The following is a 22,687-nucleotide window of genomic DNA, read 5'->3' as shown; positions in this document are numbered from 1 at the left end:
CTGAAGATATTGGATTAAAAGTTATCACCACAACAAAACATGGAATCCCAACATCGAGACCAACAGGAAAAACAATAGTAAAAAACTGTGAAGGAGGGATATACAAGTGGACATATCAAGAAAAATCCCTAAGCGAAGATTACGTGTGGACACTAATCGCTATGGACAAACTAAAGATTACGACCAATGACTTTAAAATAGTAGACTCATCAGAGTTTAGAAGAGTCAGAAGCGGGAAAAAGGATGAAAGGTCTCCACTCCAACTGCCACAATCCAAGTATAAGAAATAATGGACAACAGACAAACAGTAAGACCTTTAAGAATAATAATAAGAAGAATAATAATTAACGGTTTATTGAAAGAGCTTGGCAGCCAGAAGGCTGAAAATATACAGTTACATATTTGGGGAATGGGTTTCGAATTATAAATAATATACAAGTAACATAAGTGATACAAATAAGATATATAATAACTAGATGGGGAAAAGCTCAAACTACAGTTCATTTCAACATAGTGACAGTGCAAGAAGTAGTATTTACTGGGAGTGAATACACTGGTTTATTACAAGTTATTGATAATTTTTACAATGGTTGGGACTGGGCTGTTCTTATAGCGATCAGTTCGTGCACGTATGGGCTGGATGCGGTTGTGGTGTCGAACAGAAATTCTTGGGCTAGGGATCTCAGGTGGTAGTAGGAACAGGTGTCGAGGATGGTGTAGAAGCTTCTTACCAAATTTGCAGATGAGGTCGTGGTGACGTAAGAAACTAGAAGACCAAGAGAATTAACCTAAGTAATATATATCAAGAAATTGACCCTGACAATATACTAATAAACAGTCACGGTGAGACAGACAACAACATAAAACTCTTTAACTATTATGTAATCCAAAGAAATATATCGGGCGAGAAAAATGATGGAGTAGCTATAGCGGTTAAAAGAAACTTAAAATTTAAACTAATCGATGACTTCCAGGATGAATTTCTAGCAATAAAAATAAATACAACTCAAGGAGACGTAATTATTGCCACTACTTATCTGCCACCGAGACGACCCTACTTACCAATAGAAGACATATTAAAATTGGCTAACAACAGTCACCCAATGTACATCTTCGGAGACTTTAACGCTGACACAGGATTTTCGACAATACAAATAATAACGCCGTGGGAAACGCCCTTAGTTAATTAATAAACCTAGGGAAAATAAATCATCTAGGTCCTAACTTTCCAACCTGGAGAAATCACAATACACAATCGACACCAGACAAAATTTTTACCAACAACAAAGCCTTTTTCAATTACCATATAAAACAAGGACCTCTCACAGGCAGTGACCATCTGCCAATTATACTAACACTATCAACAAGCCCCATACAGATACCAATAAAAAAGAGACTAAAAATGAGTAAAACAGACTGGGACAGCTGCAAAGACGACTAGGTAATCACCACTCGATTAACCTACAAGGGAAAACAACAGAAGACATAGACTCAGAAATGGACAGACTGCACTCAGCAATAAAAACATCTATAACCAAACACACTCCTACTTCACACTTTAGAAAATTACCCAACAACAGACTACCAGAAGATGTTAAATTAATCCAAACCCATTACAATGAAATAAACAAGTATATGGAAAGACACGGCAGTAACAGATGGCTATATACGACGCAGACAGCACTACAGATAAAATTAAGAGACGCATGTAAGGAAGCCAACAATAAAAAATGAAATGATATTATAATGGCGGCCGACAAGACTAAAGACACAAAAACATTTTGGACTTCCATAAACAAGATGATGGGGCACAACAAGCAAAAAACACCATACATTAAAGACCAAAATGGAAAAAAACTGCAAGAGGAAAATGAACAAGAGTCAGCATTCAAAAGGGAATGGGTAAAAGTTTTTAAAATATCAGATGAGGAAAATTAAGTTTTTAATAGTGAACACGAAGAAAGGAGAGAAAACGAAATGGGAAGACACATACATAGAATCACCCCAAAGCAATATATAGACTATAACGTACTACCTAATAATCAAATAATAGCCATGGGAGAAATGATGGACTGTCTGAGGAAGTTTAAGGAAAAGGCCCCCGGGCTCACAGGTATTACACGAAATATAATCTTGAATCTACCTGAAAACATTTTAAAAACACTATTAAACATTTATAACGCATGCTTAATAACCGGTTACTTTCCAGACAAACTAAAATATGCTAAAATGATATTTATTCCCAAGGAGGGTAAGGACAATAAGGAAATATTAAACTACAGGAAAATATCTTTATTGGGAATTACCGGGAAACTACTGGAAAAAATTTTAAATTCAAGACTTATAACCTTTTTAACGCAACATGGGCAAACTAACAATAGACAACATGGATTTATGCCCAATAGAAAAACCCTAACTGCAATAGCTACATTAACGGAAATAATTGTAATAGAAAAAAGCAAGGGGAACCAGATCAATATAATTTTAAGGGACGTTTCTAAGGCTTTTGATAAAGTTTGGAATTTAGGCTTAAAATATAAAATATTCAAATTGGGACTTAACGAACACTTGCTAAGAATATTGTGTAACTATTTAGATGATAGGAGAGCACAAATTCAAATTGGAAACTTTATGGGATCTATGTTTAATCTTGAGAGTGGAGTACCTCAAGGAGGATGCCTTTCTCCAACACTATATACAATTTATACCTCAGACACACCTCAACCTACACCCTTTAGCGAATATGTAATGTTTGCTGTTGATATTGCTCAAATAGTATCATACCCAGGAAAATCAACCCAATTTATGGCACGCTACACGGTAAGAGCGATAAAAAATATAAATGATTTTGAGAAAAAATGGAAAATCATGACAAATAAGAACAAATTCAAGATAATACCAATAGCCAAGATCAAAGCAAGTCCAGTAATAGTCGACCAGGAACTATACCCATACGACACTGAAGGCAGGATGCTTGGACTAAAACTAACTAAAAGAGGATATATAACATACTTAAAAGATAAAGAACGACAGGCAAGAATAAGATTATCAAAAATAAAACGCTTTAAGAACCTTAGCATTAATAACAAAAGAAAGATTTATATTGCCCTTTTCAAATCAATTATGGACTACCCACCCATCCCATTGAACACCCTTAGTAAAACGAGCATTAAAAGGTTACAAACAGTACAAAATATAGCCCTCAGATTTATATATAACATAAAATATACAGACCACATCAATAATGAAAAGCTACACAAGAGAGCAAACATCCTAGCAATCAATGTAGAAATACACAACAAAGCTGCAAATATTTGGAACAAAGTGACTGAACCCAACACAGAAACATACCAAAATTGGATATATAATAAAGACAACGAATAATTCCAAGAACACAGTTGGTTTAAATCAGCCAGGAAGAAAGTAAATGAACCACCTCCTGCCCCAATATACACATAAAACATTAATAGAGAGAATAAAAGATGAGAGTGACCTACCAGCTCCACTAAGAACCTGGCAGGCCTCTCCATACAGTGTACCTTTAGACTAACACAACTAACATTTAACTAACACCTCAGTAAAAAAAAAAAGAAAAAAAATGTGATTACCCTCCCAGGTACACAAGGACCTGGGCAGGCTCACTAACTCCATCTAAAAAAAAATTAATAACAATAATAATGTGATTACCCTCCCTGCTACATCAACCAGGAAGAAGTAATTGAACCACCTCCTGCCCCAATATACTCATATACACATAAAACATTAATAGAGAAAATAAAAGATGAGAGTGACGTACCAGCTCCACTAAGAACCTGGCAGGCCTCTCCATACAGTGTACCTTTAGACTAACACAACTAACACTTAACTAACACCTTAGCAAAAAAAAAAATGTGACTACATGGTATACATACAACATACATAATATACATACAGAGTCCTCCTAATTGACTTCTTCCTGAGGAGGAAAACTTCTTCCCAGAATCTCAATGTGGCCTTAAACCATCACGTGGCACCACTGACATAATCATTGCCGCCCGTCAGATACAGGAAAAGTGCAGAGAACAGCGTCGAGACCTGTACATGGCTTTCATGGACCTAACCAAGGCCTTCGACTTTGTCATCAAGAAAGCCCTCTGGTGAACCCTAAGCCGTTTTGGCTGCCCACCAAAATTTAATCGCCATCGTGAGGCAAGTGCACGATGGCATGAACGACAGTGTCTTGCACAATGGCACCCAGTCTGAGTTCTTCCCCATCCAAATGGGAGTTAAACAAAGATGTGTGATGGCACCAACTTCTTTTTCCATTTTCTTGGCTTCCTTCCTTACTCGTGCCAGCGCAAATTTAGCCGGCAGGGTGGACATTGGGTACCTGATGAAGGGTCTTTTCAACATAAGACGACTCCAGGCAGGAACAAAGGTGTCGGCAGTTTCCATTACTGAGCTTCAGTATCCAGACGAACTCACCCTTGTCGCTCACGCTGAATGCGACTTACAGGAGATCCTGAACATATACGCAGATGTGCATGCCTACTTCGGCCTTGAGGTGAATGTACGTTAGACTCAGATTCTCGTTCATCCTGCCCCTGGTTCAGCCACACCTCCAACACGTATATCGAGCAGTGGTCCTCCCCACCTTGTTATATGGCAGCTAGAGATGTGTCACAGGCAGGAGGCACATCAAGGCACTTGAAAACTTTCACCGACATAGTCTATGTTCCATCCTCTGAGCTCGCTAGGAAGACAAGAGAAATAATGCCAGTAATTTTGGCTACCATAATCCATGAATAACTACACTGGACTGGCCATGTTACCCGCAAGGACGACAGTAGGCTGGCAAGGCAGCTACCTTATAGTCACCTAACGAATAGTAAACATAACGCTGGCGGGCAACCGAAAAGGTAACATAAAAAAAGTGTCAAATCGACCACCTCTCCTGGGAGACGATTACTTCACACCGTAGCGCTTGGAGGATCACCACACGAGAAGGTCTCAATACATTCGAGTTAGCTTGACTGCAAAACAAGGCAGATAAGCGCCAACGCCGGAAAGACGCTGCCACCGCCCCTTCCGCACTAGATGTAGCACCCACATTTACAACATTTGTGATCGACCATACCGATCTCGTATCTTTAGTCACCTCAACACTCACCAACCTAGGTGACATCCTTAAATACTCATATCATTGTATCATAGCTGGATGATCGTCATACTCGATTCCGAGTGACATCAAAGTTACTAATAGTGTGTGTGTGTATGTGTATCGCCACCACGGTCAAACAATGTGTAGATGGAGTGTCTCTCTCACCCACCCTCTGTACCCTGAATCTCTCACCCGCCCTTTTTACCCGGTCTCTCTCACCCTGCCCCTGTACCCAGTCCTTCTCACCTTCCCTCTGTACCCTGTCTCTTTCACCCACCCTCTGTACCGTATCTCTCTCCCCCACCCTCTTTATCGTGCCTCTCTCCTCACTGTTACTACCCTGCGTCTCTCCCCCACCCTTTCTACCCTGCCTGTCTCCCTCACTCTCTATATCCCGCCTCTCTTCCCCACCCTCTTTATCAGGCCTCTCTCTCCCACTCTCACTCCCTGCCTCTCTCCTCCACCCTTTCTATCCTGCCTCTCTCCCCTCACCCCCTCTACCCTGATACAAAATGGACAAGGTGAGTTTTTTAAGGTATCTACGTATGGACGTGCCAATGTATGAGACGATAACTGATGAACTGAATTATAAAATGACTGAGGAAAAACAATAATTGGTGTACTGATAAATGTTTTCAGAGAGAGAGAGGGAAAAAAGGAATAGGTAATCTTACATTATCATGTGGGTGCAAGGCGTGGACTCGGGATACAATAAACGACAAGATGGAATCGAGGGAAACGATGAGCTTGAAAAGAATATTTAGGGCGAAGAGGATACAAAGATTAAGAAACTAAGAATGAGGATGTGTGACCATGAAGTGAGTATCGGACACAATATGTTATGAACATACTGAGGGGATGGGGTACTTAAGAGGGGAAGAATGGGAAAGATGTATAAGGATGGAAGGAAGATCAACATTTAAGAAGCTGCGGCGTGTGTGTAAAGGATTGAATATTATGTTGTGGGTTGCTTTTGGAAATGGAATTGCATGTGGTGTTTGTTGGTGGAATAATGCGTGTGGAACAGTTGATAGGTATCTTGGATTCTTGTTATACGGGGTAGCGGGGGAACTCCAGCTTGGAGAAGGTCGTGCCCGATCGCGCTCCCGTTAGAGACCAAGGAAAATGGCCGCTTTGGACCGTTGTGTCGTGGGGGAAGAGGAGGGGAGTGTGGGGAAAGACGACCTCCTTGCCACGCTGTTAAGGCAGCTGGGGCAGTTGAGGAGTGAGGTTGACACTCTAAAGGGGGAAAATGAAGCCCTCAGGACGGAACTCCTTCAGGTAGGTGTCCTGCCTAGCAGGACATCTGCGAAGGAGGAGCAGGCGTGGAGAGTGGTTGTCTCCAAGGGGACTAGGGTCAGGCTTAGGAAAGCTGACCAGGGTGTGGAGTGCAGTAACCCTTACCAGGTGCTGCAGGAAGCTGGAGAGGAAGAGAAGAGGCAGGACGGTATGGATCAAGGAGAGGAAAGGGCAGTTGTACAAACCCTGCCCACAGGTAAGGTCGTGGTAGTTGGTGACAGCCAGGTGAGGTTTATGGATAGGGCTTTTTGTGCGAGAGATAGGAAACGTAGGACTAGGGTGTGTTTTCCTGGGGCTGGGATAGGGCATGTAGCCGAGAGGTTAGACAGGGTTTTGTCAGGGGAGGGTACCAATCCAGTAGTGTGTCTTAGTGTGGGAGGAAACGACATAGGTAAGGTTAGGAGTGAGGAACTTTTCAAGAGGTATAGGGAGGCGCTGGGGAAGATTAGAGATAGGGGAGGGATCCCGATAGTATGTGGTGTCTTGCCTAGAAGAGGGGTTGGTCGTGAATGGCTGTCCAGAGTTCCCGCACTTACTACAAAGTTGCTAAGCTTGTTCCACTCGTCCACCACCCTATTTGTGAACCAGTTTCTTCCTATCTCCCTCCTAAACCTAAACTTATCCAACTTGAATCCGTTGCTCCGAGTCCTATCCTGCTCGGATTATAAGAACTTTATCAATATCCCTTTATTGATTCTTTTCACCCACTTAAATACTTCTATCATATCTCCCCGCACTCTTCGTCTTTCTAGGGAATGCAAGTTAAGTTTCTTTAACCTATCCTGATATGGAAGGTTTCTAAGTCCCGGAATCATTTTTGTCATTCTTCGCTGCACCGACTCTAGTGAATTTATATCCATTCTGTAATAGGGGCACCAGAACTGAACCGCATAATCAAGGTGCTGCCTAACTACCGCAAGATATAGTTGCAATAAGACCTCTGCACTCTTGTTACTTACACTTCTAGATATAAAACCCAATACTCTCTTTGCCTTATTTTGAACATTAACGCACTGTTTTCTAGGCCGTAGGTCCGGGCTTACAAGTACCCCTAACATCTTCAGAGGCAACTGGATTACATGGACAGAGAGAGGCTTAAATATACAGGGTGACCTTAAAAACATGAGGTCAGGTCATAATGATTGTCATCCACTAATCCCCACACCAACACACACGTAGAGGAGCTTAAGAGAAGAGGGGTGACGTGACTAGTCAGGTCAGGTCAAAAATAAGGGACCCACAAAATAACTATCATACATCTAGATCAAAGGTTTTCAAAGCATTTTTAACCTTGGGCCACTGCCAAATAAATTTATGTAACATATTATCAGTTTTGAACTGACCATCACTAAGCTTTATTGATTTTAATTCCTTAATCAAACTAGCTTCAACCAGAAGTCTTTCTGTGACACAAGATGATTTAAATACTTCTAAGCTTTTTTCCCAAGCAATAGGGTGATTATTATTCCTAACATGGACGAACAAGGCACTGCTTTCAGATGCTGTTCTGATATTATATTTATGTTGTTTGATTCTGAGCTGCAGTGCTTTTCCTGTCTGTCCTACATAATTACAATTACATTTGCTACATGGAATACAATAAACACTTCCATTTACATTCAAAATTGGGATATTCCTTATTAACATATTGGTAATGGTTGAGTCATACTTGAAAACAACATAAATATTTAGAAGCTTGAGGGACCGAACTAACGGGACAAATTCATTACGATAGGGCAGAGTCAAAATATTCTTAAGTGTAGGAATTTGTCTGGTTTGAGAAGAATGAAAGGATTTTTTAGCCCTTTTAAAACAAAGATCAACAAACACGTATTGTGAGCTTACGAAAGATCCCCTGGAAAATATTGATAAGTTATCTAATTCCAAAATGAATATGTTATTGAATAAGAACCCTGATCTCATCAAACAGCTCTCTCAAATCAATCCCACTTTACCTTATATGTATGGATTGATCAAAACACACAAGCTTAACAATCCATTACGTCCTATCGTGAGTTCTGTGGGTTCTGTTACTTACAAATTATCCAAGTGGCTGGTAAAGATGCTATCCCCTCTTACAGGCCAAATATCAAATTCACATATACACAATAGCAGTGAGTTAATTGATAAACTCAAGAAACACAATGAACCTTGCGAATTAATAAGTATTGATGTAAATTCACTGTTCACTAGAGTACCTGTGAAAGACTTACTTTCATTTCTTAAAGATAAATTCCAACTGTTAGATTTAACTTTTGAACATGATACTTTCCTGAAATTGATAGTTATGCGTAACTGACAACGTGTTTAGAGCAAATGGGAAGTTCTACAAGCAAATATTTGGCATGAGCATGGGTAATTGTCTTTCTGCTCCTCTAGCCTGTATTTATATGGAGTTTTTTGAGTCTAGATTACTACCCAATATAGTGGACGTTATTCCTCCATGGTATAGATATGTAGATGATGTTCTTTGTCCTTGGCCTAGAAACAGTGACCCATTGGAATTTTTAGACAAGCTTAATGATATTGTCCCAAGTATCACATTCAAAATTGAAAGAGAAATAAATGGATCCCTTCCATTCCTTGATATGCTTATTATGAGAAATGGCCATAACTATAAATTTAAGGTATACAGAAAGCCCACACAGGTAGACAGTTTCATTCACTTTTTATCAAATCACCTGGAGTCTACCAAAATGTCAGTTTTTTCTGCTATGTTCTTAAGATGTCTGCGTATTTGTGACTCTGAATTTATTGAGTACTAACCGAATTACCCGCGCCTTGCGCGGAACATTTTCTGTCGACCATAAGAACATAAGAACATAAGAATGGAGGAAACTGCAGCGGGCCTATTGGCCCATATTGGGCAGTCCGTTTACACCCAAAGCCCATTGCTCATATGAGCATCCAACCTATGTTTGAAGCAATTCAGCGTATTCGAGTTAATGATGATACCTGGCAACTTGTTCCACTCACCCACTACTCTGTTTCCAAACCAGTGTTTACCTATTTCACGCCTAAATCTAAATTTGTCTAATTTAAAACCATTGTTACGAGTTCGCTCCTGGTTGGATAGTTTGAGTACCTTTGTAATGTCCCCTTTGTTTAGCCCTGCCTTCCACTTATACACCTCTATCAGGTCGCCCCTCGCTCTACGTCTCTCAAGGGAGTGCAAATTAAGATGCTTTAACCTGTCTCTATACTCAAGGTTCCTAATGCCCGGCATTAGTCTTGTCATTCTCCTCTGAATTCTTTCCAAGGATTCTATATCCATTCTGTAATACGGTGACTAGAACTGAACTGCGTAATCCAGGTGTGATCTCACAAGAGCAAGATACAGTTTTGGGATGACCTCGCTAGTCTTGTAACTAACACTCCTTAATATGAACCCAAGTACTTTATTAGCCTTGTTACGAGCAAAAACACATTGTTTACTTGGCTTAAGGTTCCTACTTATCATTACTCCTAAATCTCTCTTGCAGTCGGATTTCTCTATGGCATCGTTGTTCATCTGGTATCTGGTTTCCCTGTTTACATCTCCTATACTGAGTACTTTACATTTGTCGACGTTGAATTTCATCTGCCATTTTTCAGACCATTCGAAAAATTTGTTTAGATCTTCCTGTAGTTTTGCCGAGTCCTCGTCAGATTTGATAACACGTCCTATTTTAGTGTCATCAGCAAATTTACTTATGTTGCTGTCAATGCCGATATCTATGTCGTTTATGAATATAATAAATAATAATGGTCCAAGTACTGAGCCTTGGGGAACTCCACTTGTGACGTTGCTCCAATGGGACTTAGTGCCGTTAATGCTCACTCGCTGTTTCCTGTCCTGTAACCACGCCCTATTCCATTTAAGGATGTCACCTTTGATGCCATGAGCTTCTACCTTTCTAATTAGTCTTTCGTGGGGGACTCTGTCGAAGGCTTTGCTAAAGTCGAGATATACCACATCATAATTTTGCCCCTCGTCCACCGATTCGAAAACTGATGAAAAGAATGTTAATTGACTAGTTAGGCAAGAACGTCCGCTTGTGAAGCCATGCTGGGAATCATTGATCAATCTCCATACATGGGAATCCTTCATTTAGGGGACAACATGAGCCATGGATCATGTGTTTCATGACCAGATCATGGAGTTCTTTATCTTGCTCTTTTTTAGGGATTTCTGCAGAAATTGCCAAATCATATTCTTCGGCTTTGATTTTGTGCTCTGGAGCTATCCAGAAAAGAAAGTGTGCATGGGGTAAACCTCTCTTCTGGTACTCAATGGTGTACAGCCATGCTTGCAATGTACCAAATATTCCCTTCTTCATATGTTCCATAAACTTTTTCACTTTTAATCTGAAGACTCTCGCAACAATATATGGTCGATCATGACTCTCTTATCCGGGAGCCAAATTATCGACAATTTCGGGCCAACGTGGATTACATGTCATAGTGATAAGGTAATCTGCTCTTCCGTAGTGTCTCACAAAGGCCATCGCATCTGACCTTTCTTCATGAAGGTATCGAGGACCACCAGTATAGGTCGCTGGAAGCACAATGCGACGACCAACTTGATTTGGATCTCCATCAGCAGCAAGCAGACTATCACGTAAATCTGAGTAATTTTCAGCACGGAGACTTTGCTGTTCTCTTCTCAAAGACTTCAATCTTTCAGTTTCTATTTTGCAGTATGCATCCACCAAGAATTGCTGGAAGAGTCGCCTTCCAAGCAAGAGGTAGTTCCCTTCTCTGCACATAATATGGAAAGAGTAAAGCTGCAACTGTGTGACTTTCCGACCATTTCTCCCTTGCAAATATATGTGGTAGCCGTCTGTTCCATATGGAAAAAACAATGGATACATCAAAGGATCATAGGATCGATGTAGCTCTGAAATTCTCCTCAATCCACCTTGTTTCAACTGAAGAACAATATCTCTATTTTCTGTAGGCTCATTTGACATTAAAATTGCAACTTCAGCCCCTGTTGGTGCATTAAAACGCCGAGCATGTTCTCCCTGGGCACGCTTATTTTCCCAAATTACAAACCTAACCTAACCTAACCTAACCAAAGTGTCCAAAAAGTAAACTTGAATGTATCTTGCTCTTCTATCTTCAGGAGGCATCAGTGACCCAAGTTGATGGTAAATTTGACCTTGGATTCTTACAGATGGATTCCAACCTTGGACAGATGCATCTTTGTGACCAAAGCTGGTCATGGCAAACAGAGAGTTGTACTCCCTGAGTCTTGACAAAAAATGTTTGCTGAATTGACTTTCCCCAGTGAACACTTCTTCAAATAACTGAGGCAGAGGTGGAAATTGATCCAGTGTAACCTTTCCATTTCCACAGCACATTCCTAGTGATTCTCCAGTAAATTTCTCAGCGCCACACTGACAAAGTTTGGTCATTTCTCCAATTGCAGCCTTGTTACATGGATCATTTTTGTCATACAGTAATGCAGAACGTTAAGCATTTTGAATTTCACGTTGTCTTAAATTTTGATACCTCTTTCTATCAGCAATCAAACGCTGTTGTCTCTCTTCTTCAGACTCATTTCTTCTTGCAACTATTTGGCGAAATCTATCTTGCTCCTCTCTTTCTTGATGCTCACCCAAGATTTCATTTTGCCGAGACTCTGTTTGCCTCTGTCTTTGCCTAGAAAGTCGTTCTTCCCTTGCATCACAGCTTTCAGATTGACGACGAAGCCTAACATCCTTTGTGCATGTGGAGTATTTGCATAACTGGACTTTCTTTTCCGTGGCATAATGGATGTCTGAAAAAAATAAATAAATGAAAATGTTAAAAAAGTAGAGGCATTAACTAATAATTTTTCTTGCCATAATTCTAGTGATGTTTTGTCATAGATAAAATGTCTAAATTTGCCAAATTTTTCTATAAAAGAGAGGTAATTTTTTTTGTTGTTTTACGTTTAATTAATAGAAAAAAACCTTGATAATAGAGGTTCCAATACTCAAGTTATGGGCTTCCAAAATTTTCAATATAGGGGGGTTTAGCCCCCATTAGGGTGTCTTAATATTATTGAAATTTGCTGATATTTTGTGAATGGGCATCATTTTTGGTCATTTACCTATGGTTTAAATTTCATTTAAATCGAAGGGAAAAAAATTTTCAGTGGGGGGTTTGTGCCCCCCGGGGACCCCCTTTGATCAAAATGAAATATACTTATCCAAGTACCCTGGGTAATGTAGTTTCAGATTATATATGGTTATGGGGGTCTATCTCCAAAACCCTAGGAGGAGTTCGTGAACAAACAGACAGAGGCTACAACTTTATATATATAGATGAATTGAAACACATTCGTTCCATTGCACAGAAACTCGGGTACCCTTCTGTGTTTGTTGATCGTTCTTTTAAAAGGGCTAAACAACCCTTTCATTCCTCTCAAACCAGACAAATTCCTACACTTAAGAATATTTTGACTGCCCTATCGTAATGAATTTATCCCGTTAGTTCGGTCCCTCAAGCTTCTAAATATTAATGTTGTTTTCAAGTATGACTCAACCATTACCAATATGTTAATAAGGAATAGCCCAATTTTGAATGTAAACGGAAGTGTTTATTGTATTCCATGTAGCAAATGTAATTGTAATTATGTAGGACAGACAGGAAAAACACTGCAGCTCAGAATCAAACAACATAAATATAATATCAGAACAGCATCTGAAAGCAGTGCCTTGTTCGTTCATGTTAGGAATAATAATCACCCTATTGCTTGGGAAAAAAGCTTAGAAGTATTTAAATCATCTTGTGTCACAGAAAGACTTCTGGTTGAAGCTAGTTTGATTAAGGAATTAAAATCAATAAAGCTTAGTGATGGTCAGTTCAAAACTGATAATATGTTACATAAATTTATTTGGCAGTGGCCCAAGGTTAAAAATGCTTTGAAAACCTTTGATCTAGATGTATGATAGTTATTTTGTGGGTCCCTTATTTTTGACCTGACCTGACTAGTCACGTCACCCCTCTTCTCTTAAGCTCCTCTACGTGTGTGTTGGTGTGGGGATTAGTGGATGACATCATTATGACCTGACCTCATGTTTTTCAAGTCACCCTGTATATTTAAACCTCTCTCTGTCCATGTAATCCAGTTGCCTCTTCAGATGTCTTGAATAAAGACGAAAGCTAAGGTGCTCCGTTGTTTCCCTTTTCCCGTGTGATTTTATCAAGATTTATCTTATCCACGTTTTCATTGTGGATTTACATGAAATATATATATATATATATATATATATATATATATATATATATATATATATATATATATATATATATATTTATTTATTTATTTATATATATATATATATATATATATATATATATATATATATATATATATATATATATATATATATATATATATATATATATATATTTTTTTTTTTTTTTTTTTTTTTTCTTAATTTCCTGAAAACAGTTTACAGATACAGTAGCCTGCCATCTGCTAAGGTCAAAATGGCTCAGAATTCATCAGACATCGAACTCGTCATGTTGACGATTGATGATTATGAAGAAGTGGTGCAGTTGTATGGCGAACAATATCTGAAGAGGAATCCTCTTGTAAGATATTTAGATTAAAGACCTTTCACAAGAATGTCTTGTCTTTACGTTATTAATATTTTGTGATAATCTTCTGCAAATTATGTTCTACAAAGTTCAATTCTGAAGTTATATAATGATTATCTATTATCTTTAAATAGCCAACAATGCAATTTCAGCTTTAAATTCCTTAAGTGTTGAAATCCTGTTTTAAAACATACAATTGGCTCCACTCCTGCGTTTACCACTCAGTGTTGCTAATGCTCTCTTTCCCTTCGGTGTGAACCCTGAACTGTGAAGTGTGAATTCGAATCATTTGCTAGTGAGCGTGAGGGACAGAGGGTGGGGGGGGGAGTGTGTCGGGTTTATGTCTTCCTGGAGGGAGGGGGGTGCAATACTGGGGGTGAGAAAGAAGGTGAACAGTATCTCAGCTGGGAGAAATTGTAATGCAGAATAACACTTTGACAACACATACAGGGTTTCTTCAGCTGAGTGTAATCGTCTAACATTAGCCAGATGAAAATACTACAATTACACTAGTATGAGAGGGTAATGAATACTTGTTCAAAGTAAAGTGTTCCTTTGCAAAAGCGGGCATTTATGAACAAATGTATTATGGATACGTTTGAATATATCTTGTATATGCAGCAAAGTTCTGTTTAAACCCTACGAGATGGAACTTCCCGGTTTAATAAAATCGCCTGGCTGTAGCCAGAATAAATTAGATAAGAAGACATAGTACTTAAGGGATGAATTAGTTATCAAAATAATCAGGAAGTGGACAATGCATACTTATTGTAACACAAACTTGATATGAACAAAATAGTTCAATCACCAGCTGTCCGATATATAATCAAGAAACTCCATATTCCAGTCAGTCAATCAGTGCGATTAAATGGGTAAAAAGAAAATTTACATTAATATTATTATTATTAAAGATATGTAAATTATGATACAAAGTTGTTGCTTAAAGGTCTTAAATAATAAAGTTTCTACTAGACGTGAACTTAGTTGCTGGTGTGGGAGTTATTAGTCTTAGCTACTCGATCACATGTTTAAGTGTTTGTGAGGGTATTATTGAGTGTGTGACTTATTCACACACATTATAGGACCAGGGACTTAAAGGAAGTGTTATAAAATAAATTGGCTGGAGATGAGGTGTGGTACCGTGTGGTTAAACAAAAATCAAAGAAATTAAACATCAATTTACTATAAAACAATTACAACATACTTATATATATATATATATATATATATTATAAAATCATACGTACACAAACGAGTAATTTGGGTAAATTTTTGCTTTAGGACATGAGCCCCGAGGAGTTGACCAATATGTTTTGCCAGTGTACTTGGGTGTGTTTTAAAGGAATCTGACCTTCATTTTTGACGGAAATAGCTTTCCCCCCCCCACCCCTTCCCCCAACAATAATGGGGGAGAGCCTAGGAAATCGGGGTTTTTGGGTGGTGGGAGAAAACGAAAACGAGTCATCTAAGTTATCAAAACCTAACCTAACCTAATCCCTAACTGGGGCCACCGCCCCCGGACCCCCGGTAGGCCTAGCTTAAGCGAACGTAAATGTTTCAGTAGTTAAAAACATTTGGGTGCGCCGTGTCCAAAAGTACAGTACGAATTGGATAGAATGATCGTCTTTCTCGTAAAACTCAGCAATAAACTAAAAATAATCGAGGAGCACAAATGACAACCAACATCCACCACGTCTATTGTGAAACTGCTCAATGAAATTAACCTGGCTGCTTTCATTGAAAAAATTCAGATGCGATTGGTCGAAAAAAATTCGCATGATCAGCCTGTTGCGCAGGCGTGATGCGGCGATAAATTTCCTCAAAGACTGAAAACTACGTAAAATTAAATAAATTCAATTGTGTCGCTATTACCAATTCCGCCATATACTGTATATATATATATATATATATATATATATATATATATATATATATATATATATATATATATATATATATATATATATATATGAGGTCAGGTCATAATGATGACAACCACTAATCCCCACACCAACACAACCGTAGAGGAGCTTAAGAGAAGGGTGGTGACGTGACTAGACAGGTCAGGTCAGAAAAAAGGGACCCCACAAAATAACTGTCATACATCAAGATCAAAGGTTTTCAAAGCAGTTTTAACCTTGGGCCACTGACAAATAAATTTATGTAACATATTATCAGTTTTGAACTGACCATCACTAAGGTTTATTGATTTTAATTCCTTAATCAAACTAGCTTCAACCAGAAGTCTTTCTGTGACACAAGATGATTTGAATACTTCTAAGCTTTTTTCCCAAGCAATGGGGTGATTATTATTCCTAACATGAACGAACAAGGCACTGCTTTCAGATGCAGTTCTGAATTTATTGACGACGAATATATATATATATATATATATATATATATATATATATATATATATATATATATATATATATATATATATATATATATATATATATATATATATATATATATATATATATATATATATATATATATATATATATATATATATATATATATATATATATATATATATATATATGGGGTTCAAAATGCTCGGAATAGCGGGATCTAAATGTTTCAGTAGTTTACAACTTTCGGGCGCGCTATGTCCTAAAGTAAAATAATACCGTAATTTTAACCCGACAATGAGACCTAAACTACCGATTGGTTCGTTCGTCAATTGGAGCTGTTTTTTTTCTTTTTTTTTGCACATGTAGGAAGCTTAGTTCACAGACTGACGCTTTGTGTTTGCTGTCCTCACTCTTGACCGTCATTAGTAACTGCCGAATTGATTAACAATTTTTGGAATGCCACTGGGTGTATACCATTAACATAACACAAAAAGAGACAGCTCCCAGCCAGGCCACAACACCGGTCTCTAGGACAGCCACCTCTGCTCCAGCACACCCGTTAACTGCGAAGAAAGTCAACCCTACTTAATACCTAGCAACAACCACCATGCCCCCTTGATTTGAAATAATACTATGTCCACAACTTAAATACCACACTGGAGACATACCTCTTTCGTAATGTTGCCAGATAAAATACAGAGGGAACACTTTCCCTCCATACACGATTATCGAGGGGGACCCAGGCTGCCTCAATCGCAGCTGCTGCATAACTCGTGCCAGTAACCCTCACGGCTCACACACCTCTCAACTAAACTCAGCCCCTCCTCCTAGTCACAGGCCTGGCATTTGACATTATTAGGGACCTGCCACTCTTTGCCATAAACAGATAAAATGTACCGGGAACTTTCCCCCCACACACTCATCATTCTCTCACTTTATGTAACTTGACAGAACCTATGACCCTTCAGGCTTTTACGCCCTTAATGTACGAGTCATAAAGGCAAGTATGAACTTTTCATACTTCCCTGTTGGGCGCTGTAAACGCTTCTGCGCTTCACCTTGCACAGGATGTAAGGGGGTGCCCAATAAACTAGCCCCTTCCGGGGCAAATCTGAATCTGAACTAAACTCAGCGACCAACTGGAGCCTAACCCGAAACACTAACTAAGCCACTGTGAACCACCACCAAACCAACGAAGCCTCAAAGTTGCACTCGTCCTGAATGTTAATTAGAATAAACGTCTTTTTCCGCACATTCTGAATGATTTAATTGCACCTTAAACCACCTCTCTACTCTATATATTCTGTGCTCGGTTCAAGCTGATGTGAGTCTGCCTATGCGATACAATTACCAGATAATAGAGTATAATTATCAAACAAATATGATTTTACTTCCAAAATTCATGACAGTTGCTTGAATACTGAGTATCACTTGAATTTGTATTCTAATCATTACTGCCTCATCGAAATGAGAGGACTCGACATTATTCTGCTCTGTAAATTGTCTGCGGGGATTCCACTACCAGTAACCCAGAGTAGGAGGTGGGTGTTGGAGGCAAGGAAGGGGAGTCGAGGGTTCTCTCTAGTCCACAAATTTCAAGGCCTTTAAACAATAGCTATATCTCTGCATCATAAATTGCTCATTTGATAAAAATAATAATAATGACACATTTTTTTCACCCATTTTCACCTCACTGTTTGGCAAAACTGAACTGTGGTTTGCTGACTCTATACCAGTGAGATGCCTAACGAACTATTTTTGTTTACGTTAAAATGCACTGTATTACAAAAAAAAATATGTGGTGCCTACTTACTGATTGTTTTTATTGCTAAGTATTCCTTTGAGTAAGATTTTTTTTTCTGATCTGTTCTACTCTGGCTACCACCAGACAATTTTAAACGGCAAGGGGTTAAACAAAACTTTGCTACTTCTACAAGATGTAGATTCAAGCATATCCTTAATTCATTTCAGCATAAATGCCCGCTTTTACAAAGGAACACCTTACTTAGCATATTGTAACTATAGTATTTTCATATGGCTCGGGCTAAGATGATTATACTCAGCTGACGAAACCCCTATTGTCAAAGAGCTACTGCATTCTGGATTGTAATCTCTCCCAAATGATTACACTTTCCCTCCTCACCACCTAGTACACCGTCTCCTCCCTTACAAAAAGAAACCTATCCCGACACACCGCTTCACTCTACCTCCCGTTCACTAGTGAATACTTCAGTTTCACACTTCAGAGATCGGGGTTCACACCGCAGGGAGAGTGGGGGGAATGGCAACGCGAAGTGGTATCCGGAGAAGTGGAGCCAACTGTACACCCACTAAAAAATCTTCGGCACCCGTGTCATATTGTATCACGCCGTAAGGGTGCCGAATAATTTTTAGTGGGCATACAGTACAGTACAGACCGGCCAGAGAGGCCATCCCGATGTGTGGCAATAAGTTGTTCACCCAATAAAAAAATATTCTGCATCCTTAAGGCGTGATACAATATGACACGGGTGCCGAATATTTTTTTAGTGGATGTACATATCTATAGTTCTGTATCTTACAGTTGCTTCTCAAATTTCAATTCAATTTCAAGAATCATCTATCCACACACACAGGCTAAAGTCTGTAAGGAGACAACTCTGAAGGATCAAGGAGAAAGTCAGGTGAAAGACATTAAGAGGACCTTAGATTCAGGACTCTCTATTGGGGTGAGAGACAAGACAACAAAGGTTCTCGTGGGCTTGCGACTCTCGGCAATTTTCCATGTAGATAAGACTTCTACATGCTATGTTGGTGATGAGGTAAGAAAGCAAATTTGAATTATTCCTCCTTTATATGTGGTGGGAGGAGTAGGTAAGGTCCAAGTTAGTTCATCTGCCATCACCAAAAGTATTAACTTTCATACAGACTCAGTTATATGTTTATGGCTAAGAGTTTATCTGTATAGTTAATTTCAAGGTTTGTTCACAAAGTCCTATATGATATATAGTAAAATAATAAGGAACCAAACAATATAAGACAACGTAGAAATAATAATTCAAATATTAACGCATTAGTATCCATATATGATACACCCTCTGTGGCTACCTTTGCTTTTCACTGTATCTGGTTAATCTCCCTTATGTAAATTAAACCTTTTGAAAGGGTTATGAAATAGATACTATTATTCCTAAAAATGGGTTATTCAAATGTGCTTTTTTAACTTTATATGACTTCTTTTACTATTTTCTACCTATAAACACTGGAATATGACATAATTGTATTATAAGCCACTGAACCTTTATCTTCTAGTAACGATTTACACCAGCGGTAAATTTTTCCAAATAAAAATTTATTTCCCTAAGTCGTAGAAACAAAAAAATAAAGGGTTAATCGGGTCGATTATATATATTTTCTAAAATGCAAAGAATTTTTATTAATTATATGCTTGAAATGTAAATATAAATTTGGTTACAGAATGAGCCGAGCAAGACATACCGGGTGCTGGCCCGGTACTCTCCCTTCGGTAAAGAGATTAAGGACCTGGGCGTCACAACAGTCCTCGAATTGTATGCTGTCTGTGTCCATAAAGACTATTGTCGTCGCGGCATCGCTGCCATGATCATCAAGGTTATTGTGCATGTAAACATATCACAGTTATCAAACTAAGAACAAAGCTAAATATTTCCCATGGGCGGCAATAACTACCATCACCTTAACACTTGACATTGGGTTATTTGAACAGTGCCAGTGTTATCTTCTAATATCTCGCCGTATGTTTGAGTATCCTGGTCTACTTCCTTTAATTCTCTTTCCAACACTCCATTGTACTCTATATCAATTTTCTCCAACTTACATAACCAACATACAGTTAAACATATCTCCATAGCTACTACTGTACAAACAAAAACTACAAAAACTGTATAATGGTCCAATTAAGCCTTAAAAAGCAACTGTTTCCTTATTCAAATTAGAAAACAAAGGGATATTACCTCATACAGTATATGGTATACTTGCTCTGTTTCATTAAGACGTCGTTTACTTTCATAAAATAACCAAACTATATTCAACATAGGTTAGGCTAGGTTAGGTTAAATTGGTATGGAAACTATTCATTTATTGTGTGTCGTACGATTTTATACATGCCCTTCCATCTGTTTAGCTTGAATTAAAACAATGGAAATAAAAAAATATTCTCTGAGTTTTACTGACAACTAAGGTTTTTAGTCTGCGTGATACCAAAACCATCTTAATTTATTATGACTACGTGTTTCAGAAAACGCTGGAGCTTGGGGTGGAACGAGGCTGCCAGTTAGCAGCAGTTCAGATCGCTAATAGCTTGTCGGAGAAGATCTACAATCGCTTGAATTTTCAGACAATAAAGATCCTAGACCTAGACACTGTGGCTGATGAATTTGGCCTTGACACCTCGATCATACCTGGGGAAACAATATTGAAGCTAATGGTCAAACGTCTCCCCAGCAAGACGACTTCAAACCCTCCTTAATAAGATGTTTCATACACACACACACACACACACACACTTCAGTTTTTTGTTGAACTGGGTGTTGACAGTGTTGAGAGGATTATTTATGAGTTTAGAATATGTTGTAGTATCACATAACAGGTCATTCATTTTAGAGATGTAGTCATCTTTGTTTAAAATCACTACTGTGTTGGCTTTATCTGCTTTAGTGACATGTAGATCCTTATTTTTCTTAAGGGCTTGGTATGGCAATGGGTAATCCACTCTCACCTGTATTAAGCAACCTATATATGGAATTCTTTGAAAAGAAACTATTAAGTAATATTTTACCACCCTCAGCAGTCTGGTTTAGATATGTTGATGATGTATTATGTCTCTGGCCATGTAATGAGGACCTAAAAGCTTTCCTACCACAACTTAACAACTTAGCCCCCTCGATCAAATTCACTGTGGAATTAGAGCAAGACTGTAAATTGCCATTCCTAGACTGTCTGATACACAGAATAGGTAACACTTTTAAGTTCAGTATTTATAGAAAACCAACTAATGTGTGTTCATACATTCATTATTATTCTGCCCACCATAATAAAGTCAAACAGTCAGTATTTTCAACAATGTTTTTACGTGCCCTGAGAATTTGCAGTCCGGAATTCATCGATGAGGAATATAAATATATATATAATATTGGCTCAAACCTTAAATACCCTAGATCTTTCATAGACAAATGCTTAAACATTACTAAGAAAACTTTTTATAGAACTGACCCCAAGCCCACCCATGACCACAAGAATATCTTAATATTACCACTTCACAAAAATTTCTCACACATTCCTGCACAGCTAAAAACCTGGAACGTCAATGTGGCATTTAAAAACTCATGCACTGTTAAACAAATGTTAATCAAGAACTCCCCCAACAACACAATTGGTTGCATTTATAAAGTTCCTTGCAAGGAATGTAATATGTTTTACTTAGGCCAGACAGGTAAAGATCTTGCAACTAGAATTAAACAACACAAATACAGTGTTAGGACAGGCCAGGAATCCAATGCTCTGTTTGTTCATTTGAGGGATAACAAGCATTGCATTGACTGGGATAATGCCTCCTCAATATTACCATGTAAGTCAATTGACAGTAGGAACATCATAGAATCTAGTCTTATTAAACATACCGAAGCATTCAACATGAATTTGAGTAACGGCATGTACAAGCTGGACAATTTTGTAATTAAGAAGATTTGTGATCAGGTGAGAAGGCCGGGTCACTTGACCATCTGACCTGACCACCAACCGTTGTGTGCTATTTAAAGATTAGTAGGGTCATTACCTAATACCTGACCATTGTGGACCTGGTCTCACCCTCCTCTGTATATATACACCTTGATTTGTATTACTCTCTCTAGTCTGTACTCACCCCTGAAGATGTGAATTACACGAAAGCGCTTGGGAACTTCGTGTTTTCTTCTTTCCTTGTGGTTATCAGCATATACCTAGATCACGCGCACCTACAGTGATTTACTATGTATATATATATATATATATATATATATATATATATATATATATATATATATATATATATATATATATATATATATATATATATATATATATATATATATATATATATATATATATATAATCTTGATAAAATCACACAGGAAAAGGGGAAACAATGGAGCACCTTAACTTTCGTCTTAATTCAAGACATCTGAAGATGTCTTGAATTAAGACGAAAGTTAAGGTGCTCCATTGTTTCCCCTTTTCCTGTGTGATTTTATCAAGATTTTTATTATCTACGTTTTCATTGTGGATATATATATATATATATATATATATATATATATATATA

At 38.2% G+C, this 22,687-nt stretch overlaps 1 protein-coding gene across 1 annotated transcript in view; it reads left to right on the top strand.

Annotated features, from left to right (window-relative positions):
- LOC121862418 overlaps positions 1-20,940 on the top strand; it is a 62,648-nt gene extending 41,708 nt beyond the window's left edge. Inside the window, exons 2-5 of the mRNA XM_042360691.1 lie at positions 13,866-14,008; positions 18,987-19,172; positions 19,828-19,980; positions 20,627-20,940. Of these exons, the coding sequence (XP_042216625.1) occupies positions 13,904-14,008; positions 18,987-19,172; positions 19,828-19,980; positions 20,627-20,857 (675 nt within the window). The 5' untranslated portion in view covers positions 13,866-13,903 and the 3' untranslated portion in view covers positions 20,858-20,940. The remainder of the gene's footprint in view (positions 1-13,865; positions 14,009-18,986; positions 19,173-19,827; positions 19,981-20,626) is intronic.
- Positions 20,941-22,687: the final 1,747 nt, after the last annotated feature.

Source organism: Homarus americanus, unplaced genomic scaffold (genome assembly GCF_018991925.1).
Source record: "Homarus americanus isolate GMGI-L3 unplaced genomic scaffold, GMGI_Hamer_2.0 scaffold31037, whole genome shotgun sequence".
Lineage (NCBI taxonomy): Eukaryota > Metazoa > Arthropoda > Malacostraca > Decapoda > Nephropidae > Homarus > Homarus americanus.
Note: the sequence above shows the minus strand (reverse complement) of the source record. Positions and strands in the feature narration are given on the sequence as shown.